This window comes from Microtus oregoni, unplaced genomic scaffold, assembly GCF_018167655.1.
Source record: "Microtus oregoni isolate MIOR12 unplaced genomic scaffold, Mior012 000035F_ref0000213, whole genome shotgun sequence".
In the NCBI taxonomy this organism is placed as follows: domain Eukaryota; kingdom Metazoa; phylum Chordata; class Mammalia; order Rodentia; family Cricetidae; genus Microtus; species Microtus oregoni.
In genome coordinates, this window is record NW_024543094.1 from 4713041 (window position 1) to 4737071 (window position 24031).

General features: G+C 41.3%; 1 protein-coding gene across 3 annotated transcripts; it reads left to right on the forward strand.

Annotated features, from left to right (window-relative positions):
- The first annotated feature begins 213 nt into the window (after window positions 1–213).
- Window positions 214–12663, forward strand: Ggps1 (geranylgeranyl diphosphate synthase 1). 3 transcript variants are annotated; one of them, XM_041630859.1, is made up of 4 exons: window positions 214–416; window positions 7546–7638; window positions 9829–9899; window positions 10626–12663. In XM_041630859.1, exons 2-4 carry the CDS (start codon window positions 7569–7571, stop codon window positions 11385–11387), a joined length of 903 nt encoding a protein of 300 aa, XP_041486793.1. In that variant the 5' UTR covers window positions 214–416; window positions 7546–7568; the 3' UTR covers window positions 11388–12663. The 3 variants fall into 3 exon arrangements, with proteins under 3 accessions (XP_041486793.1, XP_041486795.1, XP_041486794.1); XM_041630861.1 differs by lacking the exon at window positions 9829–9899; XM_041630860.1 differs by lacking the exon at window positions 7546–7638.
- Window positions 12664–24031: the final 11368 nt, after the last annotated feature.

The window sequence follows — 24031 nt, forward strand, 5'->3', positions numbered from 1 at the left end:
TCCCACCAGTTCTATGGAAACAGAAAGTTATGCCTCAATGCTCCCTGGGATTTGTAGTCCACTCTTCCGGACCAATTGGCATACTCCCGGACGTAAGAACTACCAAAACCGCAATGCCGCTTGCCTGCGTTCGACAAGAGCGGGGAGGGGAAGGGGGCGCGGCCATAAGGCAGAGGGGAGGTGGCATACAACGCCTGCGCAGTGTGACAGGGATGGCGTATTTTCTTGCACCGAGTAATGCGGCGTCGTTGGCCGCTAAGGAGGGCGGAGATTTCTGTGGTGAAGTAGGGGGAGGGCTCCAAGGAGGCCTCGGGAAGAGCCGGGGTCTGAACTATAAAGAGAGAAGTTGATGTGGGCACTGCTAGTCTTGGACCGGCGGCTTGAAGTCTGAGATCATCGTGGAACCGTGAGCAGCGGTGAGGCTGCGGGGGGGGGGGGGGGGGGGGGGGGGGGAGACCCGGATGGGGAGCAGGGGAGGGGGCGGTACCGAGGAGGAGGAAGAAAGGAGGGAGAAGACCCGGATGCTGACCCGGCTTAGGGTGACTGGCGGCCGGGGTGCTGGGTCGCGGGGGAGGCAGAGGGGCTCCCAGGAGCGGAAGGGGCACCGATGCGGCTCAGGGGAGAAGCCTGCCTCTGAGCTTATTACTCCACTACCATGTGGAGCCCTTTACCCTCAGAGCCTTCACTCCCCGAGCTTGGAGTGAAAAAGGGTCTTGCTGTGCGCATCACAGCTATGTTTCTCGGTGGCCCATATCTGTTTAGTCAGTTTCAAGCCAGAGCGTGCCTATAAAAAAGAGAGAAATACTCTACATGGAATTTTCCATATTTGTATGCGGACGATGTGCTGAGTTTATCCTCTGAGATGTTGGGAGAAGCGTTCATTCAGTCCTCGGGTGGAAAGTCCTCCGGGTAGACCTTGTGCAACTTCCTGAACGCAGCTGGTCAGACAAAGTGAAGCGTGATGGGAGGATGTGAATTAGAGCTTTGGCTTAGGGAAATATAGAGAGGTTTTCCGGAGGGAGTGAGGATAGAGCTTGGCTCAAGAAATCACAAGTTACTAAGGGAAGAGCCTAAAGGAAAGGAGAGTCCAGAAAGAACGTGTTTGGAAACCCGTTTCAGGAGAAAGCTTTCCCAGTATGAAGACTGAGGCCCAGAGACGTTAGGAAGACTGATCAATCCAGCACCCTGGAGACTAGATCTAGAGGATTACTGTATATTTTAGGCCAGCTTAGACTACACAGGACAACCCTGTCACCAGAAAAAAAAATAAATAGATAAAACAGGTTTTATCTGCTCTTAGGGTCCAGTGAACAACAAGATATCTTAGAATCCCAACTTGAATTGCTAAAAGAACTCACCCAAAAGTAGAGGAGTTTAGCACTGTGGTGCTGACACATTCCAAGGCCAGCCTGATCTATTCGAGTTCCAGGCTATCCTGGGCCACACAAACTCTGCCTCAAGAAAAAGAAAATGGAGTAAGATCAGAGAGGCAGCTGCAATAGTATTTCAACAAGGGAAATGATCTGGTTGCATAAATATTCACTAATCCAGTCTTCGAATACATTTCCACAGCTTTTGAGAGTAGGAAAATGGTGTCAGGTTCACACTGAGGCATTCTATTGTGAGTCCACATAAGAGTAACTGAGTTCATGCCACTTAGCACTTAAATTTCAGTGTAGTCATGAAAAGCTGAAAATTCTAACTATAAAAAAAAGTCAAAAATATATAGAACTCTTAAACTGCCTTAGATTCTAAAGAAAGTGCAGAGCAGATGGACTGCCAGTACTTACAAACACTGATGTTCTCGTGTTTCTCCGCCACAGTGAATACTTTGTGTAAATACTTTCTGGGAAGGGAACATCAGTTGATTTATATGAGTACTGTTAAACTGTGAATGAGCAAATGAAATACTTTTTTAATTCATCACTAGTAGAGAAATATTAAAGATTTTTTTAAACAACTTCAGTATTTCAGAAGGCAGAGGCAGGCGATTTCTGTGTTGGAGGCCAGCCTAGTCTACAAAGTGAGTTTCAGGGAAGCCTTGCTCTGTTACACAGAGAAACCCTGTCGGGAGGTCGGGAAAACAGACAACACTTCAATAGTTAAAGGATATGTCATTCTTAATTTCTGTGCAGAATATACCTGCTATTGATCCAGGGACAAATTCTTGAAGGTGACTTTGTTATTTTAAGTTAGGTCAAAGGTGTTTTCCAGAATACTAACAAGATAGCAGCATGCATTTGGCTGCCACCCTAATTGAGAAGAAATGGCTGCTAGCCATTTAAAAAGAGGAGTGTAGCCAGGCGGTGGTGGCACACGCCTTTAATCCCAGCACTCGGGAAGCAGAGGCAGGCGGATCTCTGTGAGTTCGAGACCAGCCTGGTCTACAAGAGCTAGTTCCGGGACAGGCTCCAAAGCTACAGAGAAACCCTGTCTCGAAAAACCAAAAAAAAAAAAAAAGGGGGGGGTGTATAGAAGATGTTTTGGAGACTTGAGGATTTAGTTTAATGGTAGACTAATATTTAGTTTAATGGTAGCAAATGCAAGGCTGCAGACTTCACCAAAACGAAAAAGAACAAATATTTTTGACCATATGTTTCAATGATCCGTTGCCAACATTATTTGTCTTTCTTCTTTGCATCTTCTTTATCTTTAACCTCTAAAAACAGAGTAACATGTTCAATATTCACAACTGTCATCCCATGTCCCACCTCTCCAGGAAGAGAGTTCCAGGCCAGTCTAGAATACATAGCAAACCCATCTTGGGGGAGAAAAAAACGTTGCTAAGTTGCTTTTTGAAATATTTCAAAATATTTTGTGACCATCCTTTTCCTTGTAAAGTTCTTCTTAACAGTAACTGCTGCTCAAGGCTAATGGAGAACTTTACCTTAGGAAGTAAGGGATTGAGACATGTCATATGGCCCAAACCGGCCCTGAACTCATGATCTTTCTGCCCTTTCCCAACTGCTGGGATTACAAAGATGTTTTACTACATTTGGCTAGAAATTTTCTATTTAAGATGTTACTCTCTGAATTCATATTGCTGTACTGCTTTGGTGGGTTGCTGATTTTTGTGTGTCTGTGAGTTATTATTATTAGTATTAAGAATTAACTACCAAAAAAAATGGACTCTTGAGACTGGAGAATGGCTCAGTAGGTAAAGTGTTTGCTGTGAAGTCATGAGGACCTGTGTTTATTCCTGGTATCTATGTAGCTGGATATGGCTGCAAATACGTGTAATCCCAGCAGTGGAGAGGCAAAGACTGGGGGATCTCTGGGGCTTGCTAGCCAGTCAGTCTAGCCAAACCAGCAAACTATAGCTTCAGTAAAAGACTCTATTTCAAAACTTGGGGTAGGAAGATTAAAGAAATTACCCAATGTCAATCTCAAGGTTCCGCATACACCACTGTGGTGGTTTAAATGAGAATGACCACACCCCCAAGTTGGTGGAATTGTTTTGGGAAGGATTAGGAGGTGTGGACTTGGAGAAAGTATGTCATTAGAGGTAGACTTTGAGGTTTCAAAGGCCCATGCCATTCCTGGTTAGCTTTCTGTCTCAGGCTTCTGGATAAGATGTAAGTTCTCAGCTACTGCTCCAGTGCCATGCATGCCTGCCTGCTTGCTGCCAGATCTCCATCATCATGTTCATGGACTCACCCTCTGAAACTATGAGCAAGCCTCCAATTAAATATTTCTTTTCTAAGTTGCCTTAGTCATAATGTATTTTTGTTGTTATTCTTGGGTTTTTTGGGGTTTTTTGTTTGTTTGTTTGTTTTTGAGACAGGGTCTCTCTACGTATCCTTAGCTGTCTTAAAACTATGTAGACCATACTAGCTTTGAACTCACAGAGATTCCCCTGTCTGCTTCTCCAGTGCTGAGATTAAAAGTGTACACCACCACACTGGACCAGTCATAGTATCTCTTTACAACAATAAATCAGTAACTAAGACAACCACACACACATACAAAATTAAATAAATGAATACCCTTTTTTTTTTCCAGACAGGAAACAGTATAACAGCTCTGGCTGCCCCAGAACTTGCTTTGTTTCTGACCTTGAATTCACAGAGATCTGTCTGCCTCTGCCTCCAAGTGCGAGGATTAAAAGTGTGTGCCACCACTGCCCAGTTATAAATGCTTTTTGAGTCGTGCTTTTCACTGGGCATGGGGGTACACATGTAATCCCAGCACTTGAAGACTAAGAAAGGATTGTTCATTCTAGGGGAGTCTGAACCACATTGGGAAATCCTGCCTCAGAAAGCAAACAATAAAAAATTGTGTGTGTGAGTGTGTGTGATTCTAAAGAGCAACCTGAACAATAAATACATCACTCTCATTCCTTGATTTTTGTTGTCTTCAATAAAGAGTTACAAACTGTCGGGCGCCAAAAAAAAAAAAAAAAAGGCCGGGCGGTGGTGGTGCACGCCTTTAATCCCAGCACTCGGGAGGCAGAGGCAGGCGGATCTCTGTGAGTTCGAGACCAGCCTGGTCTACAAGAGCTAGTTCCAGAACAGGCTCCAAAGCCATAATCCCAGCACTCGGGAGGCAGAGGCAGGCGGATCTCTGGGAGTTCGAGGCCAGCCTGGTCTACAAGAGCTAGTTCCGGGACAGGCACCAAAGCTACAGAGAAACCCTGTCTCAAAAAACAAAAAAAAAAAAAAAAAAAAAAAAGAGTTACAAACTGAGGTTGTGGGAAACATGGCGTAGTCAGTAAAACATCTCTGAAGCATGATGAGCCAAGTTCTGCATCCCCCCATCTTTAACTCCAGCACTTGGCTGAGCCAGATCAAGCATTTCCCAGGAATTCATTGGCCAGCCAGTCTAGCTAAATTGGCAAAGCCTGGGTTCAGTGATGGACCCTGTCTCAAATATAAGATAGAAAATGATTGAAGAAGACCCAGGGGTGTATAACTTCTAAACAAACATGCACTCACACCCATGAACACCCAGAATTTTTGTTTATCACAGCTATTGTGTATGTGTGAGCATCCACATGCCACAGTGGAGGTCAGTATAGCTTTCAGCTCTTGACTTGCTCTTCTGTTAGTCTTGTATATAGAGTCAGCAGAGTGCTCCGGGTTAAAGGTTTGCCACAGAGCCTGACAACTTGAGTTGTTTTGTCCATGGGATTTTTCGAGGGCTTGTCAAATTGACAACACTAACCATCACAGGTGCTTTCCAATTCCAAAACCTGTGACATGTGACTAGCTCTTTGACCAGCAATAACCCTGAACTGCCATATGTAACCATGTTATATTTGGTTTTAGGGTTACAAATACACAGTGAATCTATGAAAGATGGTTAGAAGAGGGCTTGTGATCCTGAAGGCCAAAGGAGATACAACTCATAACACCTAAAGCTTGCCAGAGGTGTCATGATTACTAGAAAAGCCTTTAATCCAGCACTTGGAAGGCAGAGGCAGGCGGATCTCTGACTTCAAAGGCCAGCCTGGTCTAAAAAAGTGAGTTTCAGGGCAGGCAGATCTCTAACTTCAAGACCAGCCTAGTCTGAAAAAGTGAGTTCCAGGGCAGCCATCTTGTTACACAGAGAAACCTTATAAGAACTTTAAAGGGGCTGGAGAGATGGCTCACTGGTTAAGAGTACTGACTGCTCTTCCAGAGGACTCGGGTTCAATTCCCAGCACCCACATGGCAGCTCACAACTGTCTGAAGATCCAGTTGCAAGGGATCTAACACCTTTGTACCAATGCACATAAAAAATAAAGTTAAATAAACCATAAAATATATAAAAAAAAAAGGAACTTTAAAAAACGTTTTTAAAAAAGTGAAAAGCAGGGGCTGGAGAGATGGCTCAGTGGTTGGGAGCGCTGCCTGCTCTTCAGGAGGTCCTGAGTTCAATTCCCAGCAACCACATGGTGGCTCACAACCACCTGTAATGAGATCTGGTGCCCTCTTCTGGCCTGTATACTTAATAAATAAATAAATCTTTAAAAAAAAAAAAGTGAAAAGCCGAACCTCCAAGGAGAAAAGTAGACATAGATATTTGCAAAGAAACAGGAGTAAAGGAACCCCCTGCAAAGACCATGATTGAAGGCAAGGTGGCATGCTCTATAATCCCAGTATTTGGGAGGAGAAGCAAAGGAATCAGGAGTTCAAGGCCAGCTGGGGCTACATATATATTCTCTCAAAAAATACATATGTACCTATATGCCCCAGTTTATATTCTAGGAAGTTTGAAATAAAGGCAAAATTCAAAATAATGAAGCACTGCAAGAAATTCTTAAATAAAATAATTGCACTAAATTAGAATACATCTTTAAAACAATCTCCAAAATTTATTAATTTGAGAAAAATGTTCTTCACAAATTACAAAGCCTATTTTAATATTCATAGGATATTTGTAATATTCATAGAAAGAATAAGAATATTTGTAATCATTATAGAAATGTCTGGGTTTTGTTTTTGTTTTGTTTTTTTAAGCTGGGTGGTGGTAGCACACAACTTTAATCCCAGTACTTGAGAGGCTGAAGCATGGTCTACAAAGAAGTTCCAGGACAGCCAGGCTGTTAAGACAGAGAAACTCTGCCCCCACCCCCAAAAAAGGAAAGAAAGAAATGTCTGTTTTTGTGAATTTATTTTGACATTTCTTTGATGTCAACAATTTAAACCCTTTATGATTCATTAGCTAGGAAAGCTTACTAAATATAAATCATCTAAGAAAGCTATTTAAAAATCAACTCAGCATTCTGATCAGTGTAATCAGTAGAATGAAGAATTTTTGGTATAATTTATATACCGCCATCCAAAATGTATAGTTAAGATGGTTTGGTGGCTTGAAGCCCACAATTTCAAGGCCAACTTGGGCATCATGGTAAGACCCTATCTCAGAACAAGCTAGATATGATAATGCATGTCTATAATTTCAGCACTGACAGGCATGTCACAAATTTGAGACCATCCTGGGCTACAACATAAAACTTTTCAGAAGCTTTTTTAAAAATTACAATTTAGAGCTGAGCAATGGTGGCGCACACCTTTAATCCCAGCACTCAGGAGGCAGAGGCAGGCAGATCTCTGTGAGTTCAAGACCAGCCTGGGCTACAAGAGCTAGTTCCAGGACAGGCTCCAAAGCTACAGAGAAACCCTGTCTCAAAAAAAAAAAAATTACAATTTAGTAGTTTTTAGTATAGACGCAATGTACAGCCATAACCACATTCTAATAACATTTTGATCCTATGCACACATACATACCACATATGTGTGAGCATGTGCACACACCTTCATTATTCATTAGTAACAGTCCTTAATTTTTCTGAGCCAGAAACCACTAACCTGCTTTCCCACCTGTATAGATTGCCTGATTCAGAACATTTCCTATAAATAGATCATGCAGCATGTTCTTTTGTTGCTGGCTCCTTTTGCTTTACATAATGTTTTCAAGGTTTTATACCTGTAATGTTTTGCTATATAAATAAAATTTAATGTTTGTCTTTCAAAAAATACCTTGATAAAAATTCATTTGCAATCTAACACTTAAAGATAATTTGATTCTTGAGATCATTTTTATATTTCTCCTTTTTAACAGGTCAGCTTTGAAATTTATAAACTATGGAGAAGACTCAAGAGAAAGCTGAAAGAATTCTTCTAGAGCCCTATAGGTACTTACTTCAATTACCAGGTAACAAAGAGTTCAGTTATTGTCTGTTTAGTGTAGTTTTTAAAGAGTAGAGTTTGTGTAAATGTTAGCAACAGGAAAGATTAAAGTTAAATGGTCCTTGAGACCTTCTATTTGAAGCAATACCATTATAAGAGAAATTATCAAAGACTATATAATGAAAATGTTTTTGTTTTGCTTTCTGTTTTATTGAGACAGGATCTCCTTGTCTCCTAAACTGGCCTAGAATTTATTAAGTAGCCTAGGCTGGCCTGGAATTTGTGGTGAACCTCCTGCCTCTGCTTTCCAAATGCTGGGATTACAGGTGTGCTGTGGCCAATCCTAAAAAATTACTCCTTTTTTCTTTTAATTACATGTCTGTTGGGGGAGGGTATGTGCACAATCATGCAGATGCCTGTGGTCAGAAGAGGGTGTTACATCCTCTAGTGATGGAGTCACAGCCAGCTGTGAGCTACCCATGATGTAGGTGCTAGGACCCAGACCAGGTCATCTGCAAGACCTTAACCCTAACTCATTCATAATCACTGAGCCATCTGCCCAACCCAACTCCCAGACTGAAACTTAATTTTCTTTCCCTTTTTAAGTCTTGATTTGTGTATGGAGGTTTTGACTGTGTGTGTGTCTGTGTACCATGTGTATGCCCAGAGCCTAGAGGTCAGTTCCTCTAGGACTGAAGTTACAGTTAACAATTCTGAGCCACCTTGTATGTGCTGGGAATCAAACCTGGGACTTCTGGAGGAGCAGCAAGTGCTCTTAACCACAGAGCCATCTCTCTAGCCTCTGAAACTTAACTTTTATATAACCATTTTCTTGAACCCTGTTCTGAATTTGCTGTATTAGACGTGCATGATATTTGTACTAAATGAATTGGTTGTGGTTTTTTTTTTTTAATCTATCATGGCTTTATATTTAGGCTAATTTAACTTCTACTGGCAACTACTACCTAAAGATTTTTCTCAAGCTTTCCATGTGAAAAAGAAAATGCTATTGGAAAACTAGTGGCCCAGTCAACACAAAAAGGCTAGCACTTGTTTAAACTCAGGGTGTGTAAACTAAAGCTGCCCTAGTCTCCAAACCTTAATTTAAGGAATTGACAAATAATTTTATGAGGAAATTCATTCACTAAATTCTTTGAAGTTTTGTGTGATAGATAATGCCAGCTAATTGTCCCCGAACCAGCTTTGTTTTTCAGAAAAAGAAAGAGATTAATGAACCTTCCTAAAAATGACCCTTCCACCCCCAATTCAATGCCCATTCCATCTCCAAGTTAAGACTAAAACTCCCTGAAATGGTTTATACTTTCTTGTTGGCTGTCACTTTAAAAAGCTGTGCTTTTTGACCTGTAAGTGTGTGTGTGTGTGTGTGTGTGTGTGTGTGTGAGAGAGAGAGAGAGAGAGAGAGAGAGAGAGAGAGAGAGAGGTGTGAGAGAGCGAGAGAGAGTGCGTGCGCACTGGGGTGGGATTCATGTGTGCCTGAGTGTGGGTGCCCGCAGAGGACTGAAAAAGGGATTGGGTCTCCTGAAGCTAGACTTACATATGGCTATGAGCCACCTGACATGGGTGCTGGGGACCACACTTGGGTTCTCTAGAAGAGCAGCAAGAGCTCTTTAACCCTCAGCCATTTCTCCACCCACCCAAGTGTAGTTTGAATGAAAACATGAAGAGGGTGGGTCCAGTCCCACTGTGTACTTTACAGTGGGGAATCTGAGGGGTGTTCGGCAAGGAAGGAAATGGATTGATGTGGATGTGACTGTCTTATTAAATATGATAAGTTTTGAAGCAAGTTTATCAATTTTTTTTTCCGAGGCATGGTTTCCCTGTGTAGCTTTGGAACCTGTCCTGAAATTTATTCTGTAGACCAAGTTGGCCTTGAACTCAGAGAGATCTTGCCTGCCTCTGCCTCCCAAGTGTTAGGATTAAAAGCATGTGCCAACACCACCCGGCCTCAATTTTTCTTGTAAGCACATTTTGGAGGCTAATGAAATGACTTAGCTGGTAAAGGTTCTTGTCACCGCACCTAACATCTGACTTCCATCTCCAGGACCCACATACTCCTGCAAGCTATCCTGTGACCCCCACAGGTGTGCCATGAAAAACGCATGTGCATACAAACACAACTAAATTAAATGTTTCTTAAAATTATTTTTTAAGTATAATAATGTTTTATTTGTCATATTCTATGTTTTAATTACAGGTAAACAGGTGAGAACCAAACTTTCACAGGCATTTAATCACTGGCTGAAAGTTCCAGAAGACAAACTGCAGGTATCTAGGCAGTCTGTTTTGTCTCTGTTTTGTCCTGCTGTTGGTCTAGTTCTGGACACTTTGAGCTTGCTGGGCAAGTGCTCTGCCACTGAGTCACATCCCTGGCCATGAGGCAATTCTAATCGTATTCTTCTTTCCCATTTAATCAAGGAATTAGTAAGTATCCTGTAAAAATACTCCTTATTCTGTTAGTGTTTATGCAATATTATTTATCGAGGTTGCTAAATATTTATTAGTTGTAAAAGCTTAAGACAACTGAGACTTTAATAGTTTAGTAATGGCTTTAAGTACAACCTGTTTTAGTCAAGCATGTACCATGGTGGAACACATGGAATCCCAGCCCTTAGAAGCTGGTTACATAGGGAGACTGTGTCTGGGCTGGAGTGATGGCTCTGAGGTTAATTAAGAGCATGTACTGTTCTTGCAGAAGACCTAAGTTCAATTCCCAGTACCCACCTCAGGCACCTCACAACTGCCTGTAACTCTAGATCCAGGGGAATCTAGCGTCTTTGGCCTCCAAGGGTAGCTGCACTCACATACACATCAAATTAAAAGTATTAAAAGTAAATATTTTTTAAAATCCTCTGTGTGTGCATGTACACATGTGTGTACATTAGTCTTTGTTTACATATCTCTGTATGTGTTTGTCTATATCCCTTTACATATGTGTGTTGTATGTATGTATGCTAGTGAAATTTTCTTTCTATTTTGGTTATTTTCCTCTAGATTATCATTGAAGTAACTGAAATGTTGCATAATGCCAGCTTACTCATTGATGATATTGAAGATAACTCAAAGCTCCGACGTGGTTTTCCAGTGGCACATAGCATCTACGGAATCCCTTCTGTCATCAATTCTGCCAATTACGTCTACTTCCTCGGCCTGGAGAAAGTCTTAACACTGGATCACCCGGATGCTGTGAAGCTTTTCACACGCCAGCTTTTGGAACTCCATCAGGGACAAGGCTTAGATATTTACTGGAGGGACACCTACACCTGTCCCACTGAGGAAGAGTACAAAGCCATGGTGTTGCAGAAGACAGGTGGATTGTTTGGACTAGCAGTAGGTCTCATGCAGTTGTTTTCTGATTATAAAGAAGATTTAAAGCCACTGCTTGACACACTTGGGCTTTTCTTCCAGATTAGAGATGATTATGCCAATCTACACTCCAAAGAATACAGCGAAAACAAGAGCTTCTGTGAAGACCTGACGGAAGGGAAATTCTCCTTCCCCACTATTCACGCCATCTGGTCACGGCCAGAAAGCACCCAGGTACAGAACATCCTGCGCCAAAGAACAGAGAATATAGATATTAAAAAATACTGTGTGCAGTACCTGGAAGACGTAGGTTCTTTTGAATATACTCGGTACACTCTTAGAGAGCTTGAAGCAAAAGCCTACAAACAAATCGAGGCCTGTGGTGGAAACCCTGCGCTAGTGGCTTTAGTGAAGCATTTAAGTAAGATGTTCATGGAGGAAAATGAATAATGGTTGCCATTCTTCCTTAGACTCATAGCTTCTTCCAGTTGATAACGGGGAGAGGCTTCCTATTTATCTTTTTAAGTACTAGTCTCCAAAAGGAGTAAATGAGGGTGAAATTGTCAGAATCCCTTTGCATAAGAACACAAACTTAAGGGCTGGAGGGATGGCTCAGTGGTTAAGAGACTGCTCTTCCGCAGGACCCAGGTTTAATTTCCAGTGCCCACATAGTTCATCACCATTTGTAACCCCAGTTCCAATGATCTGATGGCCTCTTCTGGCATTTGCCGGCAGCAGGCATGCACGTAATACACAGACATACATGTAACCAAAACATACATATAAGATAGATTATTTTTTAACTTTTTAAAAATGCAAAATTGAAATTATCAGGAGCCACAAACACGGGTCTTAGAAATGTCATACGCTAAATGTGACCAACTGTCCCTACTACCACATGTGTGTTTTGGGTTTGTGAATAAAAAGGACTTAATCTTCCAAGAAACTTTCTGCTTCCTAACTGTATGGCATGGATGGTTCCCAATTCATTGATGCTTTAGTTCAAAACAGGGACTTCCTAGACAAATCTCTAGGTGACCTAAAGACCAAAGAACTGCCCGCCTTCCCCTAGATGATATTGCCGAGAGTGTGTCAGTGTTGTCATTGAAGGCCTCTACCAAAGTCTGAAAAGACGGAGTGAAAGCAATCAGCACTCTCCCTACCCACTTTCTTGTTTCCCTCCTTAACACCCCACAAATTCTGGGTTTTTTGGGTTTTTTTTTTGTCTTTTTTTGGTTTTTTGCCAAGGAGGCTTTACACTTAATGAAGTTCACATCCTGGTCTCAATTTATTTTTTGTCTGTTTTTGTTTGTGTGTATGTGTGTTTTCTTTTAACATTTTTTTCTGACCCAGACTGATTAGTATCTGTGTATAATGTTGTTTCTATGAAAGAGGAAAATAGAAAGAAAAAGTGTTTTGTGTACCTGGGAAGCAATCCGAGGGAGACTCAGGAAGATCAGAAGTTCAAGGTTATTCCCAGCTATGAGTTTGAGGCCAGTCTGGGCTACATGAGACTTTGTCTGAAAAGGAGAAAGAAAAAGAAAAAGGATTATTTTTTATCTTAAGTTTCAAAATGCAATTCTAGCTGGCCTCTAAGGATCAAAGGATCCACCAACCTGGCCTGTCTCCCGGGTACTAGGATCAAAGGTGTGGCCCACCACGCCTGACAAAGAATGTGTAAATCAGTTTATTTTCTGGCCTGGTACTAATCCATGGTTCTTCTGTCATTCTTGTCTTCACTTTGTCTTTTTTTGTTTTTTTGTTTTTTTTTGTTTTTCGAGACAGGGTTTCTCTGTGGCTGTGGAGCCTGTCCTGGAACTAGCTCTGTAGACCAGGCTGGTCTCGAACTCACAGAGATTCACCTGCCTCTGCCTCCCGAGTGCTGGGATTAAAGGCGTGCGCCACCAACTCCCGGCTTGTCTTCACTTTGTCAGTAACAGAAATGTCTAATAGTGAATCAAGGACATTATTAGAGTCATTTTATCTATATGTAATCAAACGTCCATCCTCTGTTTGGTCCGTGGTCACAGCTGTGAATTCAGAAGAGAACCAGACTATAATGAGTAGCTCAGTTCACTTAATAAAATGATTTTACTTGTGCACGCCTTTAATCCCAGCACTCTGGAGGCAGAGCTCCATGGAGGCCAGCCTGGTCTACAGAGTGAGTTCCAGGATAGCCAAAGCTACACAGAGAAACCCTGTCTCCAAAAAAAAAAAAAGGTTTTATTTGCTGAGATTTGTACTACAGTAATGCTTTTTTCTGTCTAAAAGAGTCTTCAGATATCCTCTTGGAGAGTTGGATTTTGCCATATCAAAGACCTGTTACTCCCCACCCCCAAGAGAGAGGAGGTTTCTCTGTATGACTGTCCTAGCTGTCCTGGAACTTACTTTGTAGACCAGGCTGGCCTTGAACTTACAAGTGCTGTGATTAAATGTGTGCTCTACCACTGCCTGGCTGAGACATACTTTTTCATATTTTCTGCTTTATGCAGCTTCAGAAGAACATTAATTCTATTTACCAAATCTGCAAGAATGAAAGTCTCTTGTAGTGCCATAAATCACTTGACTCAGCAAGATTTTTATTTCCTTAAGATGAGGCCTGGCTTTGTGGCCTCATTACCATCCTTCAGCCTCTGGAGTAGCTGGAATTCCAGTCCAGTCCTGGCTCTAACAAGATCGTTGCTCAGCTGTTTTCTCTTCCACTTTCCTTCCTCCTCCTCCTCTAACTTCTGTCCCCTGTCATTGCCCCCAGGAGCTCTTCGGAAGTCTTCCCACCAGTTGGAACTGGACCTAGTCATCTGCATTCTTTTGTTCCCTGTGTTGTAGGGATAAGTCCCGCCCCTTAAAGGGCGTGTTCGCCTCGGGCTAATGTCTGCCTATAAATTTGGCGAGCAAGCTCTGAGCTCTCGCTTCTGCTTTCCTGGTCTCCGCTCCGCGGGAATGGTGGTTCTGTAACTCTATTTCTACATTAAAACTATATATATATTTTTACACTCTGTCTGCATTCGTTTACGCTGCTACATTTTGGCGTTCAACGTCGGGCTATTTTGCCCCCAACTCAAGCGGGTAGCCCGCTAGCTAACACAGCACCCTCCCGGGTGCTGTTTTTCAGTTCGTGACTCTGGCCCCAGTGCCGAGTCCAAAACACACTAGGCGACACAGGCCCATTCTGCCTGCCTTGGCTAAGTTTTGCAGCGGAACCCCACTGCCTAAATTAGCAGAAGCTCAAGTACTTGCGGTTTTGCAACAAAAGCTGCCACAGTGTCAGATTTGGTCTGTTACAAAGTGACTTGGCCGGTTGTGGTGGCGCACGCCGGTAGGATTTGCTGAAGGAGGCAGAGGCAGGAGGATCACAAGTTTGAGGCCGGACAGGCAGTGGTAGAGCACGCCTTTAATCCCAGCACTTGGGAAGCAGAGGCAGGCAGATCTCTGTGAGTTTGAGGCCTGCCAGGCCTTGGTAGTGCACGCCTTCAATCCCAGCACTTGGGAGGCAGAGACAGGCGGATCTCTGTGAGTTCAAGGCCAGCCTGGTCTACAAGAGCTAGTTCTAGGACAGGCTCCAAAAACACAGAGACCACCACTGGCAGGAACCGATCATTGCAGGTAAAAAAATTTTCTTTTATAAATAAAATGTCTGAACACATTACTGTTCAAGAATTTAATGATTTTTTTAATTGTACCAAGTGGGAGATTTTACAAGAGGTGTCTATCACCCCACATATATGGATCCTTCTGGGATTCGTAGTTTTCATTGGCACCAGATGGTTTGATAATAGAAATATGATAAAGTCTTTACGAGACGAATCCAGGATTCTTAAGGTAGAGATTGAATGCTTAAAAACAATTGAGAATGACAACAATCTTCTCAAGAATCAGTTTGAAGTTCTCCAGGCTGATAACAATCTTCTCAGGAATCAGTTTGAAGTTCTCCAGGCTGATAACAATCTTCTCAAGAATCAGGTTGGAGTTCTCCAGACTGATAACAATCTTTTCGAGAATCAGTTTGAAGTTCTCCAGGCTGATAACAATCTTCTCAAGAATCAGGTTGAAGTTCTTCAGGCTGATGTTAAGGAGAAATTCATTACTATGGAAGAGGGAACAGCTGATCTGGACCATAAGATTCAGTCCCTTTCTGTAGGAAATGAAACATTAACTGAGAGAATCAAAACTGCTGAATGTGACAATCGGATTTTGTCTAAAGGTTATGACAGATTGACGGAAAGATTGTCAATACAAGAAGGCACGGTTTATGCCATAAAAATTATGTCCAAAGATGAGATGTTATCTCTAACGGACAAACTTCATACTTTAGAATCCTCAATGAAGGCTTTGGAACATAATTCTGGACAGGAGATTCATTGCAGAAGGCAATGGTGAATAGAATTGAAAAGATTGAGGAATTCTAAATTCTGATGAGGAAGAGCAAAGGGTAGAAAGGCAAATTTTAACTACATCTCTGGGTAAGTCTCTCCGGGACAATTTCCACAAAGCTCTACCTACAGCTCTACCTGCCTTTCCAGTAATAACAACAGAGAAGGTGATTGGTTCCAAAAACCCTAGGGTCATCAAGGAGGATACATGGGAGCCTGTGCGTATGAATGATCTCAAGGAAATAAAACAGGCTGTCATGACTTTTGGGATGCAAGCCATCTCTTTAGAGATGCTAAGATCTTGGGCCACGACAAGCAGAGCAACCCCCTCAGACTGGCTCCAGCTGAGCTCTGCAGTACTCGAGAGTGGACCGCAATTGAAATGGAAATGCTTATTCAGGCAAGAGGCTATACTCTTAGAACAGCAGGAAAAAGCGAAGGGAATTGACATTTCCCTAGATCAAATTCTAGGTGAAGGGCTCTTTTCCGATCCTCAGGAACAAGCTAATTTGGATGAAAACACACTCTCCATGTGTACTACAGCAGCCTTAAGGGCTTGGGAAAGGGTACAAGACCCAGGACAGAGAATGGAATCATTTGTCAGAGTTAAACAGGGTCAGAGAGAACCCTTTAGTGACTTTTTACAAAGATTAACTAAGGCTGTACAAATAGGAATATCTGACCCAGAAGCAAGACGTATAATGATTGAGTCTTTGGCTTATGAAAATGCAAATGTGGAATGCAAAAGGATTTTGGGTCCTTTAAAGCTCAGATCAGCGCTGTTGGAAGAATGGGTCTTGCATACACTCAATGTTGATACATTTGATTATGGCACTGAAGCATGGGTAGAAGAAGCAATTTCCAATGGTAAAAGGAGACACCAGAATACCAAATGTTTTAATTGTGGAAAAATGGGTCATATGAAAAGGAATTGTAGACAACGGATTTTCAGAAATAATAATAATAATGCATCTTTCAGAAATAATAATAATAATGCATCTTCTAGAAATAACAGAAATAGGAGGACTCAGCCTTCAGGTTTATGTAGAAGATGTGGAAAGGGCAGACATTGGACGGATGAATGCAGGTCTACAAGAGATAGACAAGGCAACCTGATACAGCCGGGAAACGTGAGAGGGGGGGCCTCACAGGCCCCCATGGCAAACATGGCTCAGTCATATCCAGTTTCTGCAGAGAACGTGCCTCATCAGGACAATTAGGAAGCCCCATGCCTACTGTTACAAGCAATAATGATCAGAAAGATAAGTTACGTGTGTTTTGGCAAACTTCTATAAATGATCAAAGACCTAAACTGAGAGTGTGTGTAAATGGCATTTTTATTACTGGCCTGCTGGACACAGGTGCTGATGTAAGTATCATTACCCCAGAATCTTGGCATCCGTATTGGCCTCTTCAGAATGTAAATGTTCAACTCCTGGGAATTGGAACCCTATCTCGAGTAAGGCAGAGCACGAGATGGGTTTAATGTATAGGGCCAGAGGGACAAATAGGAAAATTAAAGCCATATGTAGCCAATATCGCAATGAATTTATGGGGTCGTGACCTATTACAACAATGGAATACTGAAATTAACATTCCTGCTAAATCTAGAGCCTATATTTCTGAGAATATTAAAAGATATTACAAACTGAGAAAACCGGCCATTCGGGCTGTAAAAGAACAAGCAATTGATGTCCCTTCAGAGATACCAACAGCCTTGCCTCTAAAATGGTTGACTGAGAAACCAATATGGACAAAGCAATGGCCTTTAGCTGAGGAAAAGTTACAGGCTTTAGAACAGCTGGTACAAGAACAATTAGATGCTGGACATATAGAAGAATCTACCAGCCCTTGGAATTCTCCTGTATTTGTGGTTAAGAAAAAATCAGGTAAATGGAGAATGGTGACAGATCTCAGGGCCATCAACAAGGTTATTCAACCTATGGGCCCTCTGCAATCTGGAATTCCTTTGCCCTCTTTATTACCAAAAGGATGGCCTCTCATAGTTATTGATTTAAAGGATTGTTTTTTCACTATACCTTTGCAAAAAGAAGATAGAGAAAAATTTGCCTTCACAGTGCCTACTTATAACAATTCTCAACCTTCGAGGAGGTACCACTGGACCGTTCTCCCCCAGGGTATGTTAAATAGCCCCTCCCTGTGCCAATATTTTGTGAACCAACCATTGCAAATAATACGCAAGAAATTTCCCAAATCTATAGTATACCATTACATAGACGACATCTTGTTATCCGATTCAAACATGGATACCTTGAATAGACTGTTTGAAGAAATAAAGATACTTTTACCTAAATGGGGATTGCAATTAGCTCCTGAAAAGATTCAGAAGGGAGATTCTGTTAATTATTTAGGTTATAAAATAGGTTTGCAAAAAATTAAGACACAAAAAGCACAAATTAGGAGAGATCGCCTACGGACTCTTAATGACTTTCAAAGGCTGTTAGGAGATATTTCCAGTCTACGACCAGCTATTGGAATAACACCTGATTTAATAATTCATTTGAACAAAACCTTGGATGGTGATAAAGATTTAAACAGTCCCAGAGAATTAACAGCTGAAGCAGAAAAGGAACTGACAATGACTGAGGAAAAATTACAACAGGCACATGTGGACAGGGTGAATCCAGAGCTCGATTGTATTCTCGTCATACTACCATCAAAAATTTCTCCTACAGGAATTTTAATGCAGAGAGATGATATTATTTTGGAATGGATCTTTTTACCACATAAACCAAGTAAGAAACTGAAAACTTATGTGGAAAAAGTCTCTGAGTTAATTATAAAAGGCAAGCTGAGACTTCGTCAACTAGCAGGCATAGACCCAGCAGAAATTATAGTGCCTTTCACTGCTGATGAACTAAAGAAATTATGGGAAGATAATGAACCATGGCAAAGAGCTTGTGCTAATTTTTTGGGAGACATTAATAACAACTATCCAAAAAGCAAGAGGCTTAACTTCATAAAGAGAACCTCTTGGATTCTTCCTCGAATCGTCCGTGATGCTCCAATAACTGGAGCCCGTACATTCTATACTGATGCCAATAAATCAGGGAAGGCAGGTTACAAATCAGAAGACTTGGATAAGGTGGAACAAAATCCGTATAATTCTGTCCAGAAGGCGGAATTATATGCCATTCTTATGGTGCTAAGGGATTTTAAAGAACCTATTAATATAGTTACAGATTCACAATACGCAGAAAGAGTTATTTTACATATTGAAACTGCTGAATTTATACCTGATGATACTGAACTAACCTCATTGTTCCTCCAGGTTCAAGATTTGATCAGGAACAGGCTTTGCCCTATGTACATAACACACATCCGATCCCATACGGGTCTGCCAGGTCCTCTAGCACAAGGTAATGCAGAAATTGATCAATTATTGATTGGTAGTGTGCTACAAGCCTCTGAATTTCATAAAAAACATCATGTTAATAGCAAAGGTTTGAAGAAAGAGTTTTCAATTACATGGCAACAAGCTAAGGAGATTGTAAAGAAATGCCCTACTTGCTCTTTCTATAACCAAACGCAACTGCCTGCAGGGGCTAATCCAAAGGGCACCCAAAGGAATGAAATCTGGCAGATGGATGTGTTCCACTTTGCAGAATTTGGCAAATTAAAATATGTACACCACACCATAGACACATATTCAGGTTTTCAATGGGCTACTGCCCTGAGCTCAGAAAAGGCTGATTCAGTAATCACACATTTATTGGAAGTTATGGCCATCATGGGTATACCTGCGCAAATAAAGACAGATAATGGTCCAGCATATGTATCTAAGAAAATGAAACGCTTTTTTGATTATTATAATATAAAACACATTACAGGTATACCAAATAATCCTACAGGTCAGGCAGTCATAGAAAGATCAAATCGTACTATAAAGGATATGCTGAACAAACAGAAAGGGACTGAAAATACCCCCAGAAATAGATTACATAATGCTTTATTAACCTTGAATTTTCTTAACGCTAATGAGAAAGGAATGACAGCAGCAGAAAGACATTGGATAATGGAAAAGTCTGCTGAACTAAATCAACCGATTTATTTCAAAGATGTGCTGACCTCTCAGTGGAAGCCAGGAGATGTGCTACGTTGGGGAAGGGGTTTTGCTCTTGTTTCCACAGGAGAAGAAAAATTGTGGATACCATCAAAATTAATAAAGTTTCGATTTGAAGAGGAGAAACCTCTTAGAAAGGAGAAATGACAACTCATCCACAACGATGATATTCATACAGGTGGTAAGAAAAACATATAGAATGGGGGCAGGGTTCTGTTCTTATCTCCACAGGAAAACACTCATCTTTGAGAAATTCAAGGGACCCTGGATGTTTGGATACTGACAGATGGAATAATACCTGCCCAATAGGAAATATCAAGACAACTGAATGGGTTGTGTAAATAATATTAAACCATATTTCTAAATTTATAAAGCTAGTTTTGAAGTTGGACTCTGGCTCAGTCCCTCTCCAATTCCAAGCCTGTTGGTAAGAGAAAAACCCAGAGTTTCTGGAGTTTCTGTCTCATGTCAAGAGCCATGATATGGGACAGAAAGAAATATGAGTTTAGAAAACATCTTTGCATTTCTTCATATCTATCATACTTTTCATTGAATATATCTATCATGTCTTTCATTGAATATATATATATATGTCTATATATGTCTATATGATTAATGTTTAAGTTTTTCATAATGAACAATGAGTTTTTCCTGAAGTGACATTTGAAGTTTCCAGGAAGAAGATGGGGCCCCATAACAACAACTCCACCTGGTTGATATGACGTCATGATACTGATAGTGCTACTACAAGACCTGCTTTGGGTACCAGCTGCACAAGACAGTTCCAACTTGGTTAGCTGAAATGGTGCACATCTTATACAACATTTTGGCCAGACCTGCACGAAAATACTCAGAGACTATTTGCAATTTTAAAAGACATTATCTTGAAATTTAACCATCATTTTACTTTCACAGGATCCCCCAGAAAGAACGTCGCCCCTATGACAACTGGAAGTAATTCTAGAGAACGACGTCCCCTCTCCCAGTAAAGTTTGCCCTTGGGTTTAGGGACATCATTTAGGGGTTGATTATAATTAGTATATGATTGAGGGTTGGGGGAGGAATTTTATAAGCTCAGGGATCATTTTGAAAAAAAAAAAGAGGGATGATGGGATAATAGACAAATATATTGGTATAGATTCTTGTATATTGATACAAAGTTAAATTATATTGACTATTGTACGCATGCATGTTTCTACCTCTGTTTAAAACATTTTTATGTATTGACATATATTGTATTGATATATATATATATTGTATATATTTACCATATTGCAGTGTACATTTCTACCTCTGATTAAGATACTTATATAATATTTGTGTATTGATATATATTTACCTACTGCAATGTATATTTGTACATTGTTTATATTTGGAGGTCATTGTCCTCATTTGTTTCACAGTCGTTTATTGTCTTAGTCTTTAAGTTAGATAGATATTGAGAATTATATAGACTAATTGTCATCTAAGTTTGTCATTTATAATTAGACTAATCAGGTTCTTTGGATATATAGAGATTATACTCAGTATAGATAGATAATCTTCAACCTCTTCAAAGAGCTGTAGAAAATGGCCTTTAATCTAACTCAGAGTTTCGTGATAGTGAGACACAATTGCTCCTGGCAACACCGCTCTATTCCCGAGAGAATGTTGAGCACCAAAAACACTCCATCTGGAGCCTTTCTATTTGGCAGAACTGGCCTTTGGGCAAAGAAATGCCCATACCTCAACCACTGACACAGATACAGAGCGTGCATCAATGGATAAAACAGGACTGTCATATCCTGCCAAGACAGGGTAAGATAGTTTTGAAAAGTTCCTTGCCTTTAATAATGGTATGTCAGTTATGTTAGGCCTTAGCCAAAATTGGTTGACTCACCGTTGCAAACGAGACTTTGGGTGATTGCCCAGGTAGTCAGTTGTCTCTGTCAATTGTTGCACATTTTGGATATATCTCGTTTGTTGAGTAGTGTTTATTCCCTTCTCAGATCTTTGACTGAGTTGAAGATTATATAATTGTAGTTACTCTTTACATTATTTGGACTTCTTGAGATAGAATGTTTAGCAAAGCTTTTGTTCTCAATATTGTTTGTTGTATTTATTATTTGTTGTTATTGTATGTAGTTGTATTTGGTTTAGTTCTGTCTTATTTAGACAAAAAGGGGAGATGTAGGGATAAGTCCCGCCCCTTAAAAGGCGTGTTCGCCTCGGGCTAATGTCTGCCTATAAATTTGGCGAGCAAGCTCTGAGCTCTCGCTTCTGCTTTCCTGGTCTCCGCGGGAACGGTGGTTCTGTAAGTCTATTTCTACATTAAAACTATATATATTTTTTTACACTCTGTCTGCATTCGTTTACGCCGCTACACTGTGTCACTGAGTGCTCTTAGGGAATGTTTTCCTGGCTGCCTCCCCTCCTGAGAAACCTGGATTGTTTCTTTCATCTTCCTTTCCTAACAGAAAGGGGGATCCGTCACCTACCAATCCATTGTCCTCTAGTATCTTTTTCCATTCTCCAGCTATCAGATGTGGAGTCTCCTGACTTTCTTCACTTTTACTTCAAATCTGCCTTCTAGTCGTCTGCCTTCTATCTCAAAAAAAACAAACAAAAAAAATTGTAAACCAGATGAGGTGGTGGCACATGCCTACAATCTTAGCATTTAGGATGGGAAACTGAAATCAAAAGTTCGAGGTCCTTACTGGCTGAATAGTGGACTGAGACTAACCTGATTTTTTAAAAGAGTTTGTCCTGAAGCCTTAGGCCAAAGGAGCTCCAGCTCAAGATTCCTTTCCCTTCCTACCCCTGAGGGCCTTGCCCTGTCCCAGGCTGTAATCCTTAGGAATTATCCTATGGTTAAACCATGTGCTGTGAGAAAGAGGAAAGAAATGTATATTTATACATCTTTAATCCCAGCACTCAGGTGGCAGAAGCCGGCAGATCTCAATGATCTAGTCTAAATAGAGTTTCAGGCCAGACAAGGCAATGTAGTGAGACTCAAAAGTTTCAAATATAGAAAAAAAGCTCACAGTGATGGCCCCTACAGTATGTGAGTTCATATTTAATATAGTTGACATTTTATTTCCTCAACCTGACCACCCAGTAGGTTAACTGTTATAATCTGTTGACCTGGTCTATCAGCTGGGTACTCTGTCCCTTTAAGAGACAAGCTCTACACACTTCCAACCCCCCCCCTTCCTCCAAAGAAGGCAGATCTCCCACCTCCTCTGCAATAGTCCCCCCCAACTTCTGAAGCGGTAGCTTCTGCCTCTCTTCCTCCTCCCCTTCCCTTCCCCCTCCCTCCATAACCCACTAAATAAACTCTTTACCCCAGCTCTCTCTGCATGTATTCATCTTTCTTTCTGTCTCCTGCTGAGGCCTCAGGCGACCTGCCCCGTACCTGCCTCTGGTTCCCCCCCACCCCACTGTGTGACCAGCCTCGGGTCCCTCATCTCTTATAAATGATAACACGAACTGCAGAGTCATTCTGCTCATCTCAATTCATCTTTTCATATTTACATTATTTGAGATGTTAATACTTAGCTATATTAGGCATTTTACCATGTATGTACAACTTGGTTAAAAGGTAAATACAAAAAAAAAGTGATATAAATTTCAAAGCCTATTAGTTCAAATCAACTATGTGTAGTGTTTCCTAACAGTTAATGGGCACTGACACAGAAATGCCTGGGAAATAAGTGTCATGTTTTTTTAATTTATGATTTATTTTTTTAATATTTATTTATTATGTGAAGTAATAAGAGCGGTGGGGGGCTGCGTCCCTGGCACCCCAGCCGCCTGGCTAGCTTATGCCCCGAAATAATTACACAGACACTGTATTCCTCCAAACACTGCCTGGCCCATTCTCTTCTAGGCTAATTCTCACATATTAATTTAGCCCACCTCTAATCATCTGTATGTAGCACCCCAAGGTGCGCTTACCGGGGAGATTCCAGCCTAGTCCATCCTGGGTCGGAGCTTCATCCTGGGAGCGGGGCATGGCCTCTCTCTCTCTCTGAGGCGTCTGCTCCCAAGAGAGCTGTGGAGTCTCTGACCTCACTTCCTCTTACTCCCAGCATTTTGTTCTGTTTACTCCTCCCACCTATCCTCTAACCAATAAAATGGGCCAGGGCAGTGCCTTTATTAGCCAATGACCTTCCTCCATCAATTATGTATACAATATTCTTTCTGTGTGTATGCCTGAAGGCCAGAAGAGGGCACCAGACCTCATTACAGATGGTTGTGAGCCACCATGTGGTTGCTGGGAATTGAACTCAGGACCTTTGGAAGAGCGGGCAGTGCTATTAACCGCTGAGCCATCTCTCCAGCCTTGCTGGCCTAGAGCTTGATAGGTAGATTTAAACTCAGAGATCTGCCTGTTTCTGTGTCCAAAGTGCAGGGATTAAAAGCATGTGCCATCACTCAGCAAAGCATATTTTTATACAGCACTACTTTAGAAGAATCACCAACTTTTGCATTATCATTGTTTATGACTGTACTTAAAGCTGTCTCTGAAGAGAGAAAGCATGAAACAAGGTAGTTGCACCTCAGTTGGGTGAGTGTCTTAGCTGTCCTGTCATTGTGAAGACACCATAACCAAGGCAGTTTTATAAAGGAAGCATTTAATTTATAGTTTCAATTAGTTC